Raw genomic sequence first — 17666 nt, forward strand, 5'->3', positions numbered from 1 at the left:
TACTGGGCAAACAAAAAGGGACAAAGGGAGTAAAAAGTTTTGTGAGAATTTTTCTAAAAGGTTTGTTTAACATTTTTCAGCTAAGCGATCAGGTCTAAATATTCCAGATTATGGAGCCCTTTTCTTTTCATTCATAGGCCTTATACTTAAGGTGGACAGGGGCTAGGGTTTCATGATGCTTCTTTATCTCGACTTAACGGAATTTAGGCAATGATATTACCCAGCCAAACACCCAGACCTAGGGGCTACTAGTGCACCATTAACATAGTCTTATTTTGAGCTAGTTTTTAACAGCTAAATACAAAACAAGTGAATGAGTTTGTTTTCAGGACGAATGGCCAAAAAAACAAACGAGCATTTGCCACTTAAAAAAAGAATGAAGATACTCCCTAAAGAAGAGAATCTGGCCAAACGCTGAGAACTGATAACTTATTATGTCATCAATGCAACAATATTACCCAGTCAAGCACCCAGACCTAGGAGCTCTCTATCCGCCATGAAAACAGTCACAACAAGGGCTATCATTACACAACGAGCAATTAAAATAAATTCTAGGACAACTGGCCAAAGAAAAAAGAGCATCTGGCTCTTCACAAAAAATCAAGATAAAAATCGAAAGAGCTTGGTTTCCAACACAATCACAATGTGAAAAGTAATGCACAAATTTTCACTAACCATTAAACAACATTAAATTGAAGAGCAAAAAGAGAGAAACTTGCCTTCTGAACAGCATAGTCATAATCCGCCAGAGTTCCGAATTCCCTCTCAAACCGTAACCAAGATTGGCATATGTCCTGGATAAATAACAGACACTCTTATTAGGACAGAGAGCATGTATATTTCTATCCACTACAAAGGGATCAAGCAAATTATACAACCAGCAAGATTACAAAAAATAAATATTGAAAGCAAAAAACATAGCAGCAAGTTATTACAGAAGTACTTTTTTTGAGGAAATTCTACAACACTACTTACAAATAATGGTGTACTCGTATTCAGAGACATATAGATACAGAAATGGTGTACTCTGATAAGTGACATTTATTTCACTCCTAGGGGTAGTGTTTAGGTTATTTTCGTGTTTATTTTCCCTTATTTTACATTTTATTCTCTTGTTTTCTCTTTAATAAAGCTTCTAGTTTATTTTGGTTATTTTGGAGTGTTTTAGTTTATTTTCTTTATTTTATTAGTTTTAGTTTATTTTCGTATTTTACTTTATTTTATTTGCTTGCGTAGTTTTAATTATTTTTAGTTTAGTTTTATGTCTCTTATTTTCTATTTTATTCTATTTATTTCTTTTTTTATTTATTTTATTTTATTTGTCGTGGTTTTGTTTTATTTCGTCCTTTGTTTATTTTCATTTTATTTTATTTTATCTTTGTCCCGATTCTCCCTTGTGTTTATTTGGTTGTGTAGGATCGTGCTCGGAGGTTCGAGTCAAAGGTGTCAATCCAAGAAGCTTTCAAGCCCGAAACTTGTTGCTGCCCCTTAACCTTCACCCCACATTCCACCTTATCCTCCACCACACACATCACCACTCAGCAACACCACCAAAACCAACCCCAACAACAACAACTACCACTCACCGAGCTCCGCTGCTCCCAGCCAACACAACAGCCACGCACCACATCCCCTGCTCCTCCATTTCTGCCATCCACCACACAACACAAACGGCAGCAGCTCATCTCCAACCAATTTCCCCTGCTCTCCCTTTGCTTCACCAATTCACAACCACCAACATCCCGCAGCAACCACAGCTCCGCAAATAACCACCAAAATCCCACCAGTTCAGCCCATCAGTGCCGCAACAACCACCCACAACCAAGCAGCAGCGCCACCAACACGCACCTCCTTATTTCTCCACGCAAACACCAGTTCAACCACCAATTACAGCAGCCCACCACCTCCGCAAAACACAGCCACAAATCAGCCCCGATTCAATTAAGCACCACCCTTCATCAACTCCCAAACTGAGCAACCCCAATCAAACTCAATCAAATCCCAATTCAATTGGATTTCCCCGAGGACGCGGGTGTGAAAGGAGCGGACGCGGGCTCAATGTCACAAATCAGGCAGTAAGTTGCCGCGGTTGACCCGAGGTCTTCCCGCGGACGCGGTGGCTATGGAGAGGGCGCGGCTTTCCGGGTTCATTTTGAACCGTATCACAAGCTTCTCACGTGATTTTTAAAGGAGACCAACGGCCTTGATTGATGCTTGATGATAGATGATGAAGATGAGCGGTGATGATTGGAGTTGATGATGATTGATGGACGGTGATGATGGGAATTCAGAGCAGCCACGAAAGGAGAAGGAGGGGAGTTAGATGGTCTGATTTGTTTTCATTTTTGGGATTTATTTTCTTTTTCTTTTCCTTTTATTTTTATTTATTTCTTTTCCTTTTCCTTTGTATTTTATTTCTCTTTTTCTTATTTCTTTTCTTAACTTATTTTTCCTTTCTTAATTTCTATTTTCCTTTTCCTAGTTTAATTATTTTATTTTCCTTCTTTTATTATTTTCTTAGCTTAGTTTAAATACCCATTTTTGGGGATAATTAGAGACCAACATTTATTCTATTTTCTAAATTAGCTTAGTTTTCTCTCTCTTAGGTTGAGAGCTTCTCTCTCTAGGTTTAGCTTAGGATTAGGGTAGTTTAGAGAGAGAAAGTGAGGGTTTCACCATTGTTGAACTTGGATTTTGAAGAAATTGTTCATCTTTTCTATAGATTTACTTCTTCAATCAATGAGAATCTCTAACTCTCTCTCCTCTATTTTTATTGCTTTATTTTGATTATTACTTTTGTTGTTGGTATTGCTTGTTAATCATGTTGATTCTTGGTTATTTGCTAATTAATCTCGTTATTATCATGATTAGTGAGTAATTTTCCCATTAAGGGGATGGTTGTGGTGTAGTTGGATCTTGAGCATGTTCTAGGTTTAGAGTTGATTTATTTGTGATTAAAGTCTTTATATGCTTGATATTCTTTAATCTTCTTGCAAGTGCACATTGTTGGTTGATTAAAGGTGAATCTTTGCTAACAAGGAACGGAAGTTGACTTAGTTAAGGTTCATTGTTATCGATTGTTATTTAATAGTACCTCCTAGTATATGGTTCTAATGTGGAAACATAGAGGCTATGTTAGGAGAAGCCAATTGACCCCGGAAGGCGGCTAGATTGGATCCTTTATTTCGATATTTGAGCATGTTTATTTCATAATTAATTCAACTTCTATGCTTTTGTTTATGTTCAAGTGAATGCTATACCTAAACCATTTCCCTTAATATTTTATTTCTTGTTTTAGCATTTTTAGACTTTAGTTTATTTATCTCCTATTCCGGACTAGCTTAATTGTCGATAACATTTGGTGGTGTTTAACCGTTCTCTGTGGTTCGACCCCTATGCTTGCCTTATACTCGTATTAGGTTTGTTTAGGTTGTATAAATTGTATTTGATCTAGGTGTAGTCATTTGACGACGCGATTATTCCCTTGTCATACTCGTATTCAGAGACGTTATATAGATCCAGAATCCAAAAGATGTATATTCATATTTTAGGTTTTTTAAAAATAATAGAATGACTAGTGTGATGATACACGAGAAATATTTTCATGGCAGGGATTTTGAAGTGATGAAATGGAAAGGAAGAACTGCCAGCAACGGAAGACTCCTCTGACAGCAAACTTGGTGTCAATCTAAACCTCATTCTTCCTTCTCGGGCCTGGGATTCTAGAGGAAAGGAGTTTCTGGTACCTTGGCTTGAGAAAACAAGACTAGACTCAAAAGACAAGATAGATTATAAATAGAAAGCATAACACTAACAAAGTTAAAGGGTAAAAATAAGTGAATTGCTATTTGCCACAATGAAATTACTCAAGCTATAGTATTAAAATACTTTTACGCCCCTTATAATTTTGAAAATTACTTAACAATCCAACCATTATTAACTACTAACTTTGTCTTAGCTCCACCACCCATACCACCACTTACCTTTGACTGGTCCACCACCACGACTCCACCTTGACCAGTCCACCACGTCTCCACCTTGACCATCATACACCATAGCTCCACCTTGAATGGTCCACCACCCACGACATATAAAATGAGTCGACGACGGTCGGCGTTCATATCGGCGGCTTTTGGTGGGGACGACAACCGTCGAGTCAAGTATATGTCGGACTTTTTTTCAATATTCGTTGTACACGGTCGCATGTTATATGCGACTACACCATGGTATAGTCGCATATAGCATGCGACTATGCCATGGTACAGTCGCATGTTACATGCGACTACACCGTGGTTGAGTCGCACGCTATATGCGACTGTACCGTGGCGTAGTCGCACACTATATGCGACTCCACCATGGTGTAATCGCATGCTATATGTGACTATGCCGTGGTGGAGTCGCATATAGCACGCGACTATGGTTTTTGTGCGAAAATAAAAATAAAAACTTACTGGTGTTTTCCCCATATTTCCCGGCAAACGAACCCCCTTCCCACGCCGCGATTCCATTGTCGTCGGCCTCTTCCTTTTTTCGGTTGATTTGGTATGTTAAGTGGTTGATTTGGTGTGATAGATAGTGAGAAAATTGGATGATTCTGGCGACCTTAGGGTGGTGGTGGTGATGGTGTTTAACGTGATGGTGATTCCGGCAACCTTAGGGTGGTGGTGGTGGTGATGGTGTTTAGGTGATGGTGGTGGAAGGAGTATGGTTGGTGAGAAAAATTGAATGATGTCAAACCATGTAAGTTATAAGGGTAAATGAGTAATTTAATACCGCGCCCTAAGTAATTCTATTGTGGTATTTAGTAACCCCCAAAAATAATGGGATGCAACCATAAGCCTAGATCAAGGTTAAATTTTTTGGCGAGTAACTGTTCTCTTAATTTGAGGGTAATACATCACCATACTCCCCCCCCCCCCCCCCCTCTCTCCCTCCAAAGGATTAAAATTGCCCATGGAAAAGCTCAGCCTCAACCATCAGTCTCTCCACTAACCTCTCTAATTTTTTTTCTCTTCCTTCCATGGAAACAAAAAGTCAAAATTAATCACCATGCCTTTTGTTTCTAGATATGAAAATTATAGAATTTCTGTAATATGTAGCTAAAGATATTTAAATTACTATATTACATTGGAAATTGTGCAAATACCAAATGGAAAAAACATTAAAAAAAAAAAAAAAAGAGGGAGCAATAATTTTACAGAATATTAGAGCTGGCAAAAACTGACATGACACGAAAAAAGCGGGTTAGTGTTGAGGGTTTCTAACCCGTTTAATTAAATGGGTCGACACGACACGACTAGTTAAACAAGTTGGGTTAGTGTTGAAAATTATAACATGAAAGTAACACGACCGAAACTGCATAATAGGCGGGTCATGTTCGTGTCAACCCGCTTAACTTGTTTAAAAGCATAAGAAATCAGATACTTTAAAATGGCCCAAAAATTAATTATGGCCCAAAAAAATTAAAATGGCCCCAAAAATATTAACCTAATTTTACATTCTACTAGTATCTAGCCGTCATATGTAAGGTGTATCACTGTTTCATACTTTCTCTCTAATTCTAGGGCGTCGATTGGTTCACAGGGGAATTAGAATTTCCCATGAATTGCAAATATATGGGAATTTAATTCCTATAATCAAATCCATGGGATTTACCAAAAATTGTTTGGTTAACAATGAGGGAAGTTACTTCCCAAGGAAATTTCTACTTACCTAGGGGGGGGGGTTAGGTAGTGAATTCCTACATTTTGTGGGAACTCAAAATTCCTAGGAAGTTCCACTTCCCCCATATCACCAAATTTTTGCCAACCAAACAACATACAAAATTTGCAATTCCTAGAAAGTTTCAATTCCCATGTTTTATTATGTCAACCAAACAAGCCCTAGTATTCTACCCTTTTCTCAATATCTCACGCACAAACATCTCAAAGTAATTTCACAAACATCTACTTCCTCATTTCAGTTGATAATTTCTTGTATAATTATCAATTTATACAACTTTTCAATTTTATGTTCATCTATTAGTTAATTTAGTTTGTTCATCATTTTCCTAATTCGCTTCCGTAATCTCGTGTTTCATTCTTAGATGGAATATGTGCCTTAATCCACTCAAATTGATGGAGAAGAAGATGACCCAGAGCTTTAAATTGTTAAGGAGACACGGATAAATCCGACTAACAAAGAAAAGGGAAAGACAATCGGGTTAAGTTTTTTAACACGAACTCGACCCGTTTAGCTTAACGGGTTACATATGTTAAATTCGTGTTACCCGTTTAATAAACAAGTCGTGTTCGTGTTTAACCTCTCTGACCCGTTTATTAAACAAGTCGTGCCGGAGCTTGGGGGTCTTCAACCCGTTTATGATTGACCCGAACACGAACATGACACGACACGACCCGACCCATTTGCGAGGTATACACAATATAATACAAGCATAGAATAACCTATAGCAAGTCAGCAACACAATGAATTTGGAGATTGATGAGTCTATTTTATATGTATTTTTATTCCCTATCCCACGGTCATATTTGTGCTTATTTGAGCTTTGCGGAGCTATTTTTATTACTAATATACATTTCCTAGTTTTTTTTGTAGAGTTGATATAATTTTGTAGGAACCTGAAGATTTATAACGATTCCCGAGCTTATTGAGGCACTACGAAAATATTAGAGTCGGATCGTATTTTATGACCGAGTATTTTAAGCCCAATACCGAGTTAAAGGAAATTAGTTCGATGATTAAGGGCTTGATTGGTGAAGAAGACCAATTATAAGCTACTATTATGGACCAAGTAATTAGGCCACGGATCAAAACGCAATTCAATTATAAAGCCCAAGCTACAATCCAAGAAGCAAGTGCTGCCAGCTAGGCAAAACTGACCGATCAGGCGCGTTTATTTCTAGTGAATTGTTGTCGGTTTTGATATCTTTTGCTACAAATTTTTACCTAGACTCTACGGCAGGGAAAACTGCCTGCACCCCCCACCCCTCCGCGCGTACCCCACCCCCGCCCCTTTTCATTTATGAATTTTCTGTAAATTTTTATAATATGTTCATTTCTATATTGGTAAATGTTCATTTATAAATCATTAGATGTTCATTTTTATAATAAAGAGTTTTTGTTCAAACTAATACGAAGTACATTTTATGAATTGCTTTTTAAGAATTTTTTTATCAATAAAAATGAGAGCAAATTTATTTATTTATATGGATTGCTGCGTTCAAATCATTTTTATTATTAGAAGTATTGCATCATCCAATGTACATTTTTGTTAATTCGTTTTTCAACATATGTTCATTTTTGTATCATTAAATGTTCATTTCAAGAGCTATAAGTTTTATAGTAAGATGTATAAAAATACATACGTCTTAGAATTGTATTTATATAAATAAAGAGTTGTTAAATATAAATTTCCAATATAAAATAAATTTAATTTAATTACAATAATAATGCATTTCCATACAACTATACTATTACATGTAATTGTTTCATAAGCACGAAAGTGAACATTTCCATCATCCAATGTTCATTTATGTTTAATGTTTGTTTTCAGTAGTTAACTATAGGTTTATTGTAGTTGTATTTGAATATAAATGTTGTACACGTGAATTTCAATGATTTTTATTCTTTTAAAGACGCTCATACATATTTTAACTAGTGAACATATTTTAAAATTTGTTATTTTGTCTATTTATAACAATATTCATATATATATATATATATATATATATATATATATATATATATATATATATATATATATATATATATATATATATATTTGTGTTTATGGGATTATAAGTTGTACATGTGACTTTTATTGATTATCAATGTTTTGTAGTTTCATAAATAACGTTCAGTTATGTAACTATAGATGATCATATATATTTTTACGTATGGTAATTTAACTGTAATTGATCAAATGCATTATTGTGACTGACCATTATTGTTATTATATGTGTTCATTTCTTACATGTTTAATTATCTATTAACATGTGAATGATTGTATACTAATATACAAATGAACATCTATCAAAATGGAAAAGAAAATTTATTAAATAAAAAACCCACTACGAACTAGTTTAATTAATGCTTACTTTTCTCAAGTTTTTTTATATTCTACTCTAAAACTATTTCCTTCGTACTGCAATAAAAATGAACATTCATCAAACACCTTTGATGTTCTAATAATCGTATGTTAATATGTGAAAATTTGAATGACCATGTATTATTATGTGATTGAACTTTTACCAAAATAAAAACGAACATTCATCAAAATAATTTTCCACTTCAAACTATGAAAAAATGAACATTATTACACGAATGACTATAAATTATTAAATACATATGAATTGAATGAGCATTTGTATTAATTAAATGAGAGTTTTTCGAAAAAAAAACATGTGAATGATAGTATACTAATGTATAAATGAGCATTTATCAAAATGAAAATGAACATTCATCAAAAGAAAAATTTCACTACGAATTAATTTTATTAATACTTACATTCTTCCAGAATCTTTGTTTTCCTTTTCTGGAACTGTTTCCTTTGTTGTACAAAAAAAAAAAAAATGAAGAATGTAATGATTTGATTTACTAGTTTTTGAACAAAAATTACTAAAACTATAGTAAATACTTACATGACGCATTTTCCGCAGTTGATGTTTCAATAATTGTTTTGAAATACAATCACAACAAAATTTTTTTTAGTAAAACCTAGGTTTCATACTCTTTTTTGAACCAAATATGAACAAAACCACTTATTCTTTCGAATTTCAATCTTGTTTTGTTGAATTTTGTAGTGATTGAACAATTTTTATTGATAATTTGTCTCAAATTCGTAGAAATTTTGGGTTTGAAAAAGTAGATCAATGGGTTTAGAGAGAGAAAATGGGTATAGAGAGAGAAAATGAAATGAAATGATGATGAATATATTTTTTTTTTTTTAATATATAGGTGGGTAAAAAGTGTGTATAGAAAATGGGGTTGTTGGGTTTGTTTATGTATTGTTTAGGGATGGGGGTGTAGGGATAGATAGCTACACTAGAGTCTAGGAGTATAAAATTATTAATCTTTTACGGAGTAGAATTCTATTAGTAATGGGTTTTGTTTAAAAAAGCCCATGAACTTGACTATTTAAGAAGTAGTAGTAGCAGCTTTTGGGGGTCAGTTAGTTTTTATTTTTTTACTTTCATTATTTTAGGATTAGTTTCTTTTACTTTCTTCCTCTAGTTTTATTTTTAACATAATACTTTTATTGGAGTTACGTCCGTTCCTGTCTTATTATGCTTTTTTAGTCTTATTGTTATTTCCTTTCTTATTAGTTTAATAATTATTGTTTTTTTAATCATGCTTTCCTTAATTGCTTTGATTAGTTTAGATTTAATTGTGTGCGAGTAGTTTAACTCTAAGGTTCTTGGGGATCCATAATTAATATGAAGGAATAAATTATTACGGTTAATTGTTAATGTTGTGGGTTACTTTCCTATTGATTGTTACAATGCTATGCAATTAGATTTGCGCAGGTTTAATTGTATGAGTTATGCAATATTGATTCGAGATATGAGAATTGATGTTTAGGCTTAGTTTCAATAGGCAGATTAATTTATAAAATGGTTAAGTCAAGATTCGAGAGATGCGATTTAATGCCGGTAGATTAACACTGTGATTATCATACGTAGCAAAAGCCCTTTATAATCTGGTTAATTTATGCATTGATAATTGGTTGTTATGTTTTATCCCGGAATATTAATTATTGGTGAACCTATACCCCTTTATTTATTGACTTCTCCCTACTTTTCACTACAAGAAAAAAGATCAAAGAGGGCGATATACATTGATCAAGGAGGGCGAGTTTAATTTTGCCTTGTTAGTTTCTATCAAGGAGGGCGAAATAATAATTGCCCTTTTATTACAGAGCAAAGAGGGCGAATGTTACTTTCGTCTTTGTACTTCAAAGCAAACAGGGCGAATTAATTTTTCGTCCTCTATAATAGAGCTAAGAGGGCGAATTCACAAAATCGTCCTCTATAATAGAGCAAAGAGGGCGAATTTCATTTTCGCCCTCGTTGTTCAATAAAATAAATCAACAAAGTAAACGTTTTGGCTATTTTACAAAACAAAAAAGAAACAAACAGGACGAATGTTACTTTCGTCTTTGTATTTCAAACAAACAGGGCGAATTCCATTTTCGCCCTCGTTGGTCAATAGCAAAAAGGGCGAATTTCTTTTTTGCCCTCGTTGGTCAATAAACATTTTACTAAAATAAAACAAAGGTTTTTCTCTATTAAAACAAAGGACATAAGAAATTAAAACATAGGTTTTTCTCTCTGAACGTTTTTCCCCAAAATATGCATGAAACCTAAATCGCAAATCGCTAATCTATGATTCTTCGCTCTAATTCTTCACTCCTAATCTTGCTCTTAAGGTTCAGATTCATTGCTCCAAATCAGATTGTGTCGGTCAGATTGCAAGTCAGATTTCGCTCCAAATCATTGCTTGAAGTCGCTCTAATTGTGTCGCAAAATTTTGGTAAATTTTGGCTCAAAACTATGTGATTAAGCTTTTGATTTGTACGAATTTGTTGTTTTCGAAATCCTTGCTCTTAATTTGTTGATTTTTTTTGTCAATTTGTTGCTGCATGTTAGTATTGCTCTACATTTGTCAATTTTTTTTGTCAATTTGTCGATTCTGCAAGTTTTTGGGAGTTGTTATTTATGCTAGTAATGTCAGATAGATTATGGAGAAGCAAATCAGAATTATTCGTATTTTATCAGTGGTTTATCGATTTAATTGCTTAATTGATCGTATGAGCTATTGATTACTGTGAATTGGGATAATTGTAATTTGTTTTGATTACTATGAATTGTGATAATTGATAACTCTATCTGAAATTATGCGCATGTGATTATTTGATAGTATTATACTGGCATATATAATACGCAAAGGAAAAGTATAAACAGCAGTTCAAAAATGAAATTGAGGCTGTAAATGAAAAAATCAAGAGCTCTAGTATTGTTTTTGTGGCTACAGTGGAGGAGTATGAAAAAATCAAGATAGTTCTTTTATAGTTATAGACATCTAATTGTGTTAGTGTAGTGTTACTAATTAATGGAGTTGTTTTGTATGCCAGTACTCGTATTATATATGTTAAGCTGTATGTGCATGGGGTGATTTTTTTTCATGTCTAGTCCTAATATCAGCATTAATATCAAGAAGAATTTGGATCAAGTGGTTGAAATTCACTCCTCTATATATATAATTGAGCTGTCCTTGAATATGTGATATTTGTTCTGATTACTAGTGGTCTAGTGCTCTATACATGAGTCTCTGTACATGAGTCTCCATACCATACATATAATTTCCATTTGGGTGAAATCTCTAGGTACTAGAAGTGTTTCCTAGAATCATATCTATTCATATAATTAAATCTATATGTTTGAGACATTTTGTCTACTTATGAACTTATAATATACAAATCTATTGGTTCCATTATTTAGCTAGTAAGATCCAGATGTCTAACTTGTATATATAAAGAATGTTATTGCCTTGGTTTTTGGGAGGACTTTCACACTTTTTTCTTTTATTAACATGGACAAATAAAATGATTCAGTTAGAGATGGTTTTTATGGCTATTATGCTTGTACTTTATTATGCTTAATTGCGTATGTCCAGTTTCAGTAGCATAATGTCCATATGTGGAAATTTTTATGTCAATTTGTACTTTTGTTTCATTAGACTATTGGTCAACTTATTTATGTTGCTATAATGTTGCGTTTTATTCCACCCATCCCTTGTATCAACTTATATATTGTTTTATGTAATATAGAATGGATAATGATAGAAGTTGGATGCATGTTCAAGGGTTGAAAGGTAGGCTTCAACCAAGTTACCGAAATGGTGTTAAATACTTTCTTGTTTTATGTATGGTTCTACGCCATTTTCCTTTAGTGCCAAGGCTTCAAAGGCTTTTCATGTCATCGAAAATTGCAAAGCACATGCGATGGCATAAAATTTCGAACATGAAGAGCCATGATTGGTTTTAAACCAGATTTTGTTTGGTATAGAAGAATAACAATGAATTTGGAGACTCAATCATCGACCTCTCAACAACCTAAGAAAAGAAACGGTAATGTTTTCTGTTTTTATTTTCTGTTTTCTATTTATAGTTTTGTTTTCTAGCTGATTTGTGTAATGTATTTTCAATTAGGTCCCTTTCGTGGTCCAAGTAGAGCACTCAAGTATAGAAAGTTGCGAAGCATTCAACCCGGAAAGCTCAAGGTTAATATTCCTCCAGCATTAGGAGCTGTTGTGGGTGAGCGTGCAAATCAATTTGTTGTTGAGTGTGCTTATTGGGTGAAGGAGATCTGCCCCCTTGATGTTTCTAAATGGAGTGATATGCCTGAAGGGATTTTAGATCAATTATATGCAAGGATTAAGGTACAATTTTGGATTACTCTTTGAGTTTGAGTTTGTTATTTTGTTTGGATTACTCTCTGTTTTGCAAGTCTTTGCATAACATTGCCATTAAGTTTACTAAGTTGAACAAAGTATTTGGCAAGTTTTGCTATTTTCTCTTATCCTCTTGTTCGTGAACCTGGTGGTTTTATGCAGCTTAAAACTTTACTGTCAGCTTTATTGCCATGGCTTAAAGCTGACATTTTGGAACAATTGTGGATGATGTATTAGATTTAAAACTATATTTTCATGCACTTGCTAACATATTCAGCAAAATATCATCTGCCTTGTTAATATATATATATAGGGTCGCGATCTGGTGAGAATCACCCTTTATGTGAGAACCCACACCTTATGTGAGGACAAATCTCAGCCGCTAGATTAGATGAAATCCAACCGCCTGCCTAACAAACTAACCTTCAGCCTCTACTTTATCTCTCTCCTCTATTCTGACTGCAAATCAAAGCTCATCAATGGCGATTTACTTATCAATGGCGATTCATTGAGTATGCTCTTCTTTCGGCAAATTTCAACGGTTTCTTTCTGCAAATTTCAACGGTTTCTTTTTGCAAATTTCAACGGTCGCAATTTCATCCATCATTGAGGTTTGTTCGTACTTTTAATTTTGAATTGCATGTTAATCTGAATGTTCAAAATATTTTGATTTTACATCTCTGAAAATTTTGGAATTGCATGTTCATTTTCGAATTGAATTAAATGTTAATTTTCGAATTACATTAATCGAATTGAATGTTTAATTGCATCAATTATTTGATTGAATTGAATCAATTATTTAGGTTTGATTAATTTGATAGAGATTTTAATAATATCAGATTAAACTTGATAGTGATTGTAATGACGTCATATTAAACTTATGATAAAAAATGTTCTACAATTTCCAATTGAATGCTCTTATTATGTTATTAGTAGGTTTTTATTTTCAATTGAATGTTGTTATTATGTTCTTATTTTCAATCAAATTTAAAATGAGCAAATAAATTAAAATGAGCAAACCTAAATATGTATAATAGAACATTTAAAATGAGGTAACTACAATTAAAATGAGCAAATATTAATGACATTCATAAGTAATTCAAGGATCTATAAGTACTTAGTGTTTCGGGTAAAAACACTCAGTATACAGAATTGTGTGTGTGTGTGAGTGTGAGTGTGAGTGTGAGTGAGTGTAACAGTGTGTCTGTGTGAGTGTGAGTGTAAGAGTTTGTGTATGTGGGCATTGAATTGCATGTTCATTTGACAAATGAGCAAACCTATCCCCCCCCCGCCCCCTCCTCTTTCTGCTTGTAATTCTGATTTCAGAAACTGATTTCAGTTCTAATTATAGATTCTGAAATTATTGTGTGTGTTTGTGTGTGTTTGTGTGTGTGTGTGTAAGTGTGTATCTATGTCTGTGTGTGTGTAAGTTTGTTTAAGAATCTGATTTCAGTTCTAATTATTGAGAGTGTATGTGTGTGTGTTTAAGTGTGTTTAAGGAGGTGCATATTCACAAATGATGAGCAACAACGAACAAGTTGAGAGTCAATCAAGTACCATCACAAATGTGCCAACTACTCCTACAATAGTAGTTTCTCCTAAAGTAGCACCTTTGATCACTCCTAGAGGAACAAAAGAATGGCATCCAATATGCCCAAATGAGTTGAAACCAGCTATAGGGATGAAGTTTAATAATCTTGAAGAGGGCCTTGAATTTTATAAAGGCTATGCATTAGCTTCTGGTTTCAATACAAGGAAGTCTACAACTAAAAGACAAAGAAGAAGCAAAGAATTGAAATATCAGTATATCTTGTGCAATAAGGAAGGATACAAAGAGAAAAGAAAGACTACTGTAGAAAAAGATTTAAATAATAAGGAAGGGAAAAACAATGAAGAAAAAGCTTCAATCAAAAGGAAGAGACTCGTTACTCGTGTTGGGTGCAAGGCACATATTGTCCTAAAGTATTGTGATGATAACATATTCATAGTGACACAATTTCATGAGGGACATACTCATGCACTTTATACACCTAGCTGCAATCTATTCCAAAAAGAAGGAAGGAAAATGAACATTTTACACAAAAAAATAATTGTGAATAATTCCAAGGTAACACTTTCAAATTCTCTTATGTTTCATGAATTCTATGTATGTTCTAATAAAAGTTGTTTTCTCATTTGACATATGAGCAAATAATTTTTTGCTCATTTGCCAAATGAGCATTGAATTGTTTCATGAATTCTCTTATGTTTCAAATTCTCTTATGTTTCATGAATTCTCTGTATGTTCTAATAAAAACTGTTTGCTCATTTGACAAATGGGCAAATAATTTTTTTCTCATTTGACAAATGAGCATTGAATTGTTTGCTCATTTTAAAAATGAGCATTGAATTATTTGCTCATGTGACAAACTGTTTTGTTCTTTAAATAGGTGAATATTGGTCCCGTTACAACTTTTCGAATGATGAAGGAAATTGTTGGAGGATATGAAAACATTGGTGCATCTAAGGAAGATTTCAAAAAATTTCATAGAGATTTAAAAGCATACATTCAAGGAAGCGATGCTCAAATGTTCGTGGATAACTTTACCAAGAAAAAGCTATTGTGGAGCGCTTTTTTCTTTGATTTTGAGATGGATGAAGATTATTGACTTTGTAGAGCATTGTGGGCAGACCCCCTTTGTAAAAAGAGTTATGCTCAATTTGGTGATATGGTATCTTTTGATACCACATACCAAACCAATAGGTAATTCTACTAGCTACGGCTTAAATTAATGACTTTGTTTTAAATAAAATTAGTTTAATTGCTCATTACTTCTATGTGAAAATTGAATATCCCCATAAGTATAATATTCTTTGATAAGAGTATGTATATGGGGTTTGAATTGCATGTTCATTTGACAAATGCATTGAATTATTTGCTCATTTGACAAATGAGCATTGAACTGTTTGCTCATTTCACAAATGAGCATTGAGTTATTTGCTCATATGACAAATGAGCATTCAATTATTTGCACATTTGACAAAAGAGCAAAGAATTGTTTGCTTATTTCACAAATAAGAATTGAGTTATTTGCTCATTTGACAAATGAGCAATCGATTATTTGATAATTTTTGGAATGAGTATTAAATTATTTGCTCATTTAAACTTTATTTTGTATGTGTAAACAGGTACAACATGGTGTTTACTCCATTTACAGGGGTTGACCATCATAAGAATTGCATTAATTTTGCTGCTGGTTTCATAGCAAAAGGTAGATATCGTGTCATTTGAATGACTGTTCAGATCATTCTTCAAGGCAATGGGTGGGAATGAACCTAATTGTATGATCACATATCAGGATCCAGCAAGTTAGAAGTGTGTTTAAGAAGTCTGAATATCAGTTCTGTATGTGGCACATAATGAAAAAGTTACCAGATAAGGTGGAGAAATCAATCATGCAAGAAGAAACTGGTTTCCTAAAAAAACTATGTGCTTGCGTTTGGCACCTTGAAATTGAACCCGCTGAGTTTGAAGAAAGGTGGAACAAGGTGATGATTGAATACCACTTGGAACAACATGAGTGGTTAGGTTATATGTACAAGATAAGAGACAAGTGGATTCCGGCCTATTTCAGAGATGTGTTCCTTGGAGGAATAATGCGTACAACATCAAGATCAGAAAGTGAAAACAACTATTTCTGCTCCTTTATCAATCCTCATGTGTCACTTGTTGAGTTTTACTTGAGATATGAAGCTACAATTGATGCCCAGAGACACACTAGGTCAGAATGATAATGATTCAAAGCACAAATATCCTGAGTGCAAAACACCACTAGGGATAGAAAAGCATGCCTCACATTTATATACTAACTCTGTCTTTTATGAATTTCAATACGAGGTTGAAATTGCTTGTTTTTCTTGTGGTGTTGATGAATTGAAGAAAGAAAATGAATTAGAAGTTGCAACAGTAAGCGAAGGAAATCGGACTAGAACATTTGATGTTGTGTTTAATCCGACTAACTATGACACCACATGTTCTTGCAAGCTATTTTATAGGCAAGGAATTCCATGTAGACATATGATTTGGGTTTGGAAAGCAAAAAGGTTTGAAACCATTCCTGAGTAGTATATGCTACACAGGTGGATTACTATGGCATTAAAGAAACCAATTTTTGACTTGGGAGGAAACCTGTTAGAGCAATGTGCTAATATAATAGACAAGAAAAAATTGTTAAATGATTTATGGTCAGAGATACACACTTGTGTAAGTTTGGCAGAAAGCAAAGATGAAGATATTCAAGACCTTGTGATAAATCTTCAAGGAATAAGAAAGGATTTGGAAGCAAAGAGGATTGCAAGAAATAATGAAACAACAGCTGGAAGTGCAAAAAACAAAGAGCAAGACATTGACCTATTGATTGGAGCTAGTGTGCCAACTGAAATAATTGTCAAACCTCCAAAAGTTTCAAAGAATAAAGGGACTGGAGTTCATGTATCAAATGAAGAGACTTCAAAAAAGAAAGCGACTGAGATTGATGTGTCAAATGTTGAAACAAGAGGTAGAAGTGAAAAAAGGCTTAAGGGAGAAAAAGAAAAGATTGTAGAACAAAACCAAAAAAAGAAGAGATTATGTAGAGGTTGTGGTGAATTGAGTCATCATGATATTAGAAATTGTCCAAAAAAGTATAATGGTACTTTTATATACATATAAGATTTTGTTGAATTTTTATATTTAATAATATATTATTAATTTTGTACTAATCATAGTTTAATGCTTTGCAAATATTGTTGAATTGAAAATAGAACATATTCAAATGAGTGACTAAATATTTGTTCATTTCTCAAATGAGCAATAATTCCTTGCTCATTTATCAAATGAGCAAATAATTAACTACTCATTTTGTCAAATGAGCAAATAATTATTTGCTCATTTGGCAAGTGAGCAAATTAGCTATTATATGAAATTGGAACAATTGCACTCCTGTTTCATTTCCCAGTCCAAAATCAGCTCTCCTCAGGTCAAATGACCAAACATATCTTTTTTCAATCATCAAATGAGCAAGTAATTCCTTGCTCATTTAGCAAATAATCAAAAAGGTAAATGCTCATTTCTTAAATGAGCAAAAATAGTTGCTCATTTGTGAAATGAGCAAACATTTCTTTACCCATTTATCAAATGAGCAAGAAATTCTTTGAACATTTATCAAATGAGCAAGAATTCATTGATCTATCATTTA

At 33.5% G+C, this 17666-nt stretch overlaps 1 protein-coding gene across 4 annotated transcripts; it reads left to right on the forward strand.

Moving 5' to 3' along the window:
- The first annotated feature begins 10308 nt into the window (after positions 1 to 10308).
- On the forward strand, positions 10309 to 16343 carry LOC145601375 (protein FAR1-RELATED SEQUENCE 5-like). Of its 4 annotated transcripts, none has more exons than XM_081657384.1 (7): positions 10309 to 10530; positions 11828 to 12127; positions 12209 to 12438; positions 12764 to 13061; positions 13940 to 14557; positions 14880 to 15193; positions 15619 to 16343. In XM_081657384.1, the coding sequence occupies exons 5-6, from the start codon at positions 13967 to 13969 to the stop codon at positions 15096 to 15098; spliced, it is 810 nt and encodes a 269-aa protein (XP_081513510.1). In that variant the 5' UTR covers positions 10309 to 10530; positions 11828 to 12127; positions 12209 to 12438; positions 12764 to 13061; positions 13940 to 13966; the 3' UTR covers positions 15099 to 15193; positions 15619 to 16343. The 4 variants fall into 4 exon arrangements, with proteins under 4 accessions (XP_081513510.1, XP_081513511.1, XP_081513512.1 ...); XM_081657385.1 differs by having other exon boundaries at positions 12923 to 13061; XM_081657386.1 differs by having other exon boundaries at positions 11950 to 12127; positions 12923 to 13061.
- Positions 16344 to 17666: the final 1323 nt, after the last annotated feature.

This window comes from Chenopodium album, chromosome 21, assembly GCF_948465745.1.
Source record: "Chenopodium album chromosome 21, dcCheAlbu1.1, whole genome shotgun sequence".
In the NCBI taxonomy this organism is placed as follows: Eukaryota; Viridiplantae; Streptophyta; class Magnoliopsida; order Caryophyllales; family Amaranthaceae; genus Chenopodium; species Chenopodium album.

Bases quoted from the DNA above. Each gene is read 5' to 3' on its own strand.
- LOC145601375 (XM_081657384.1), top strand. From the start codon at position 13,967: ATGATGAGCAACAACGAACAAGTTGAGAGTCAATCAAGTACCATCACA. The intron at 14,558-14,879 runs GTAACACTTTCA...TTCTTTAAATAG, and splicing joins TAATTGTGAATAATTCCAAG to GTGAATATTGGTCCCGTTAC.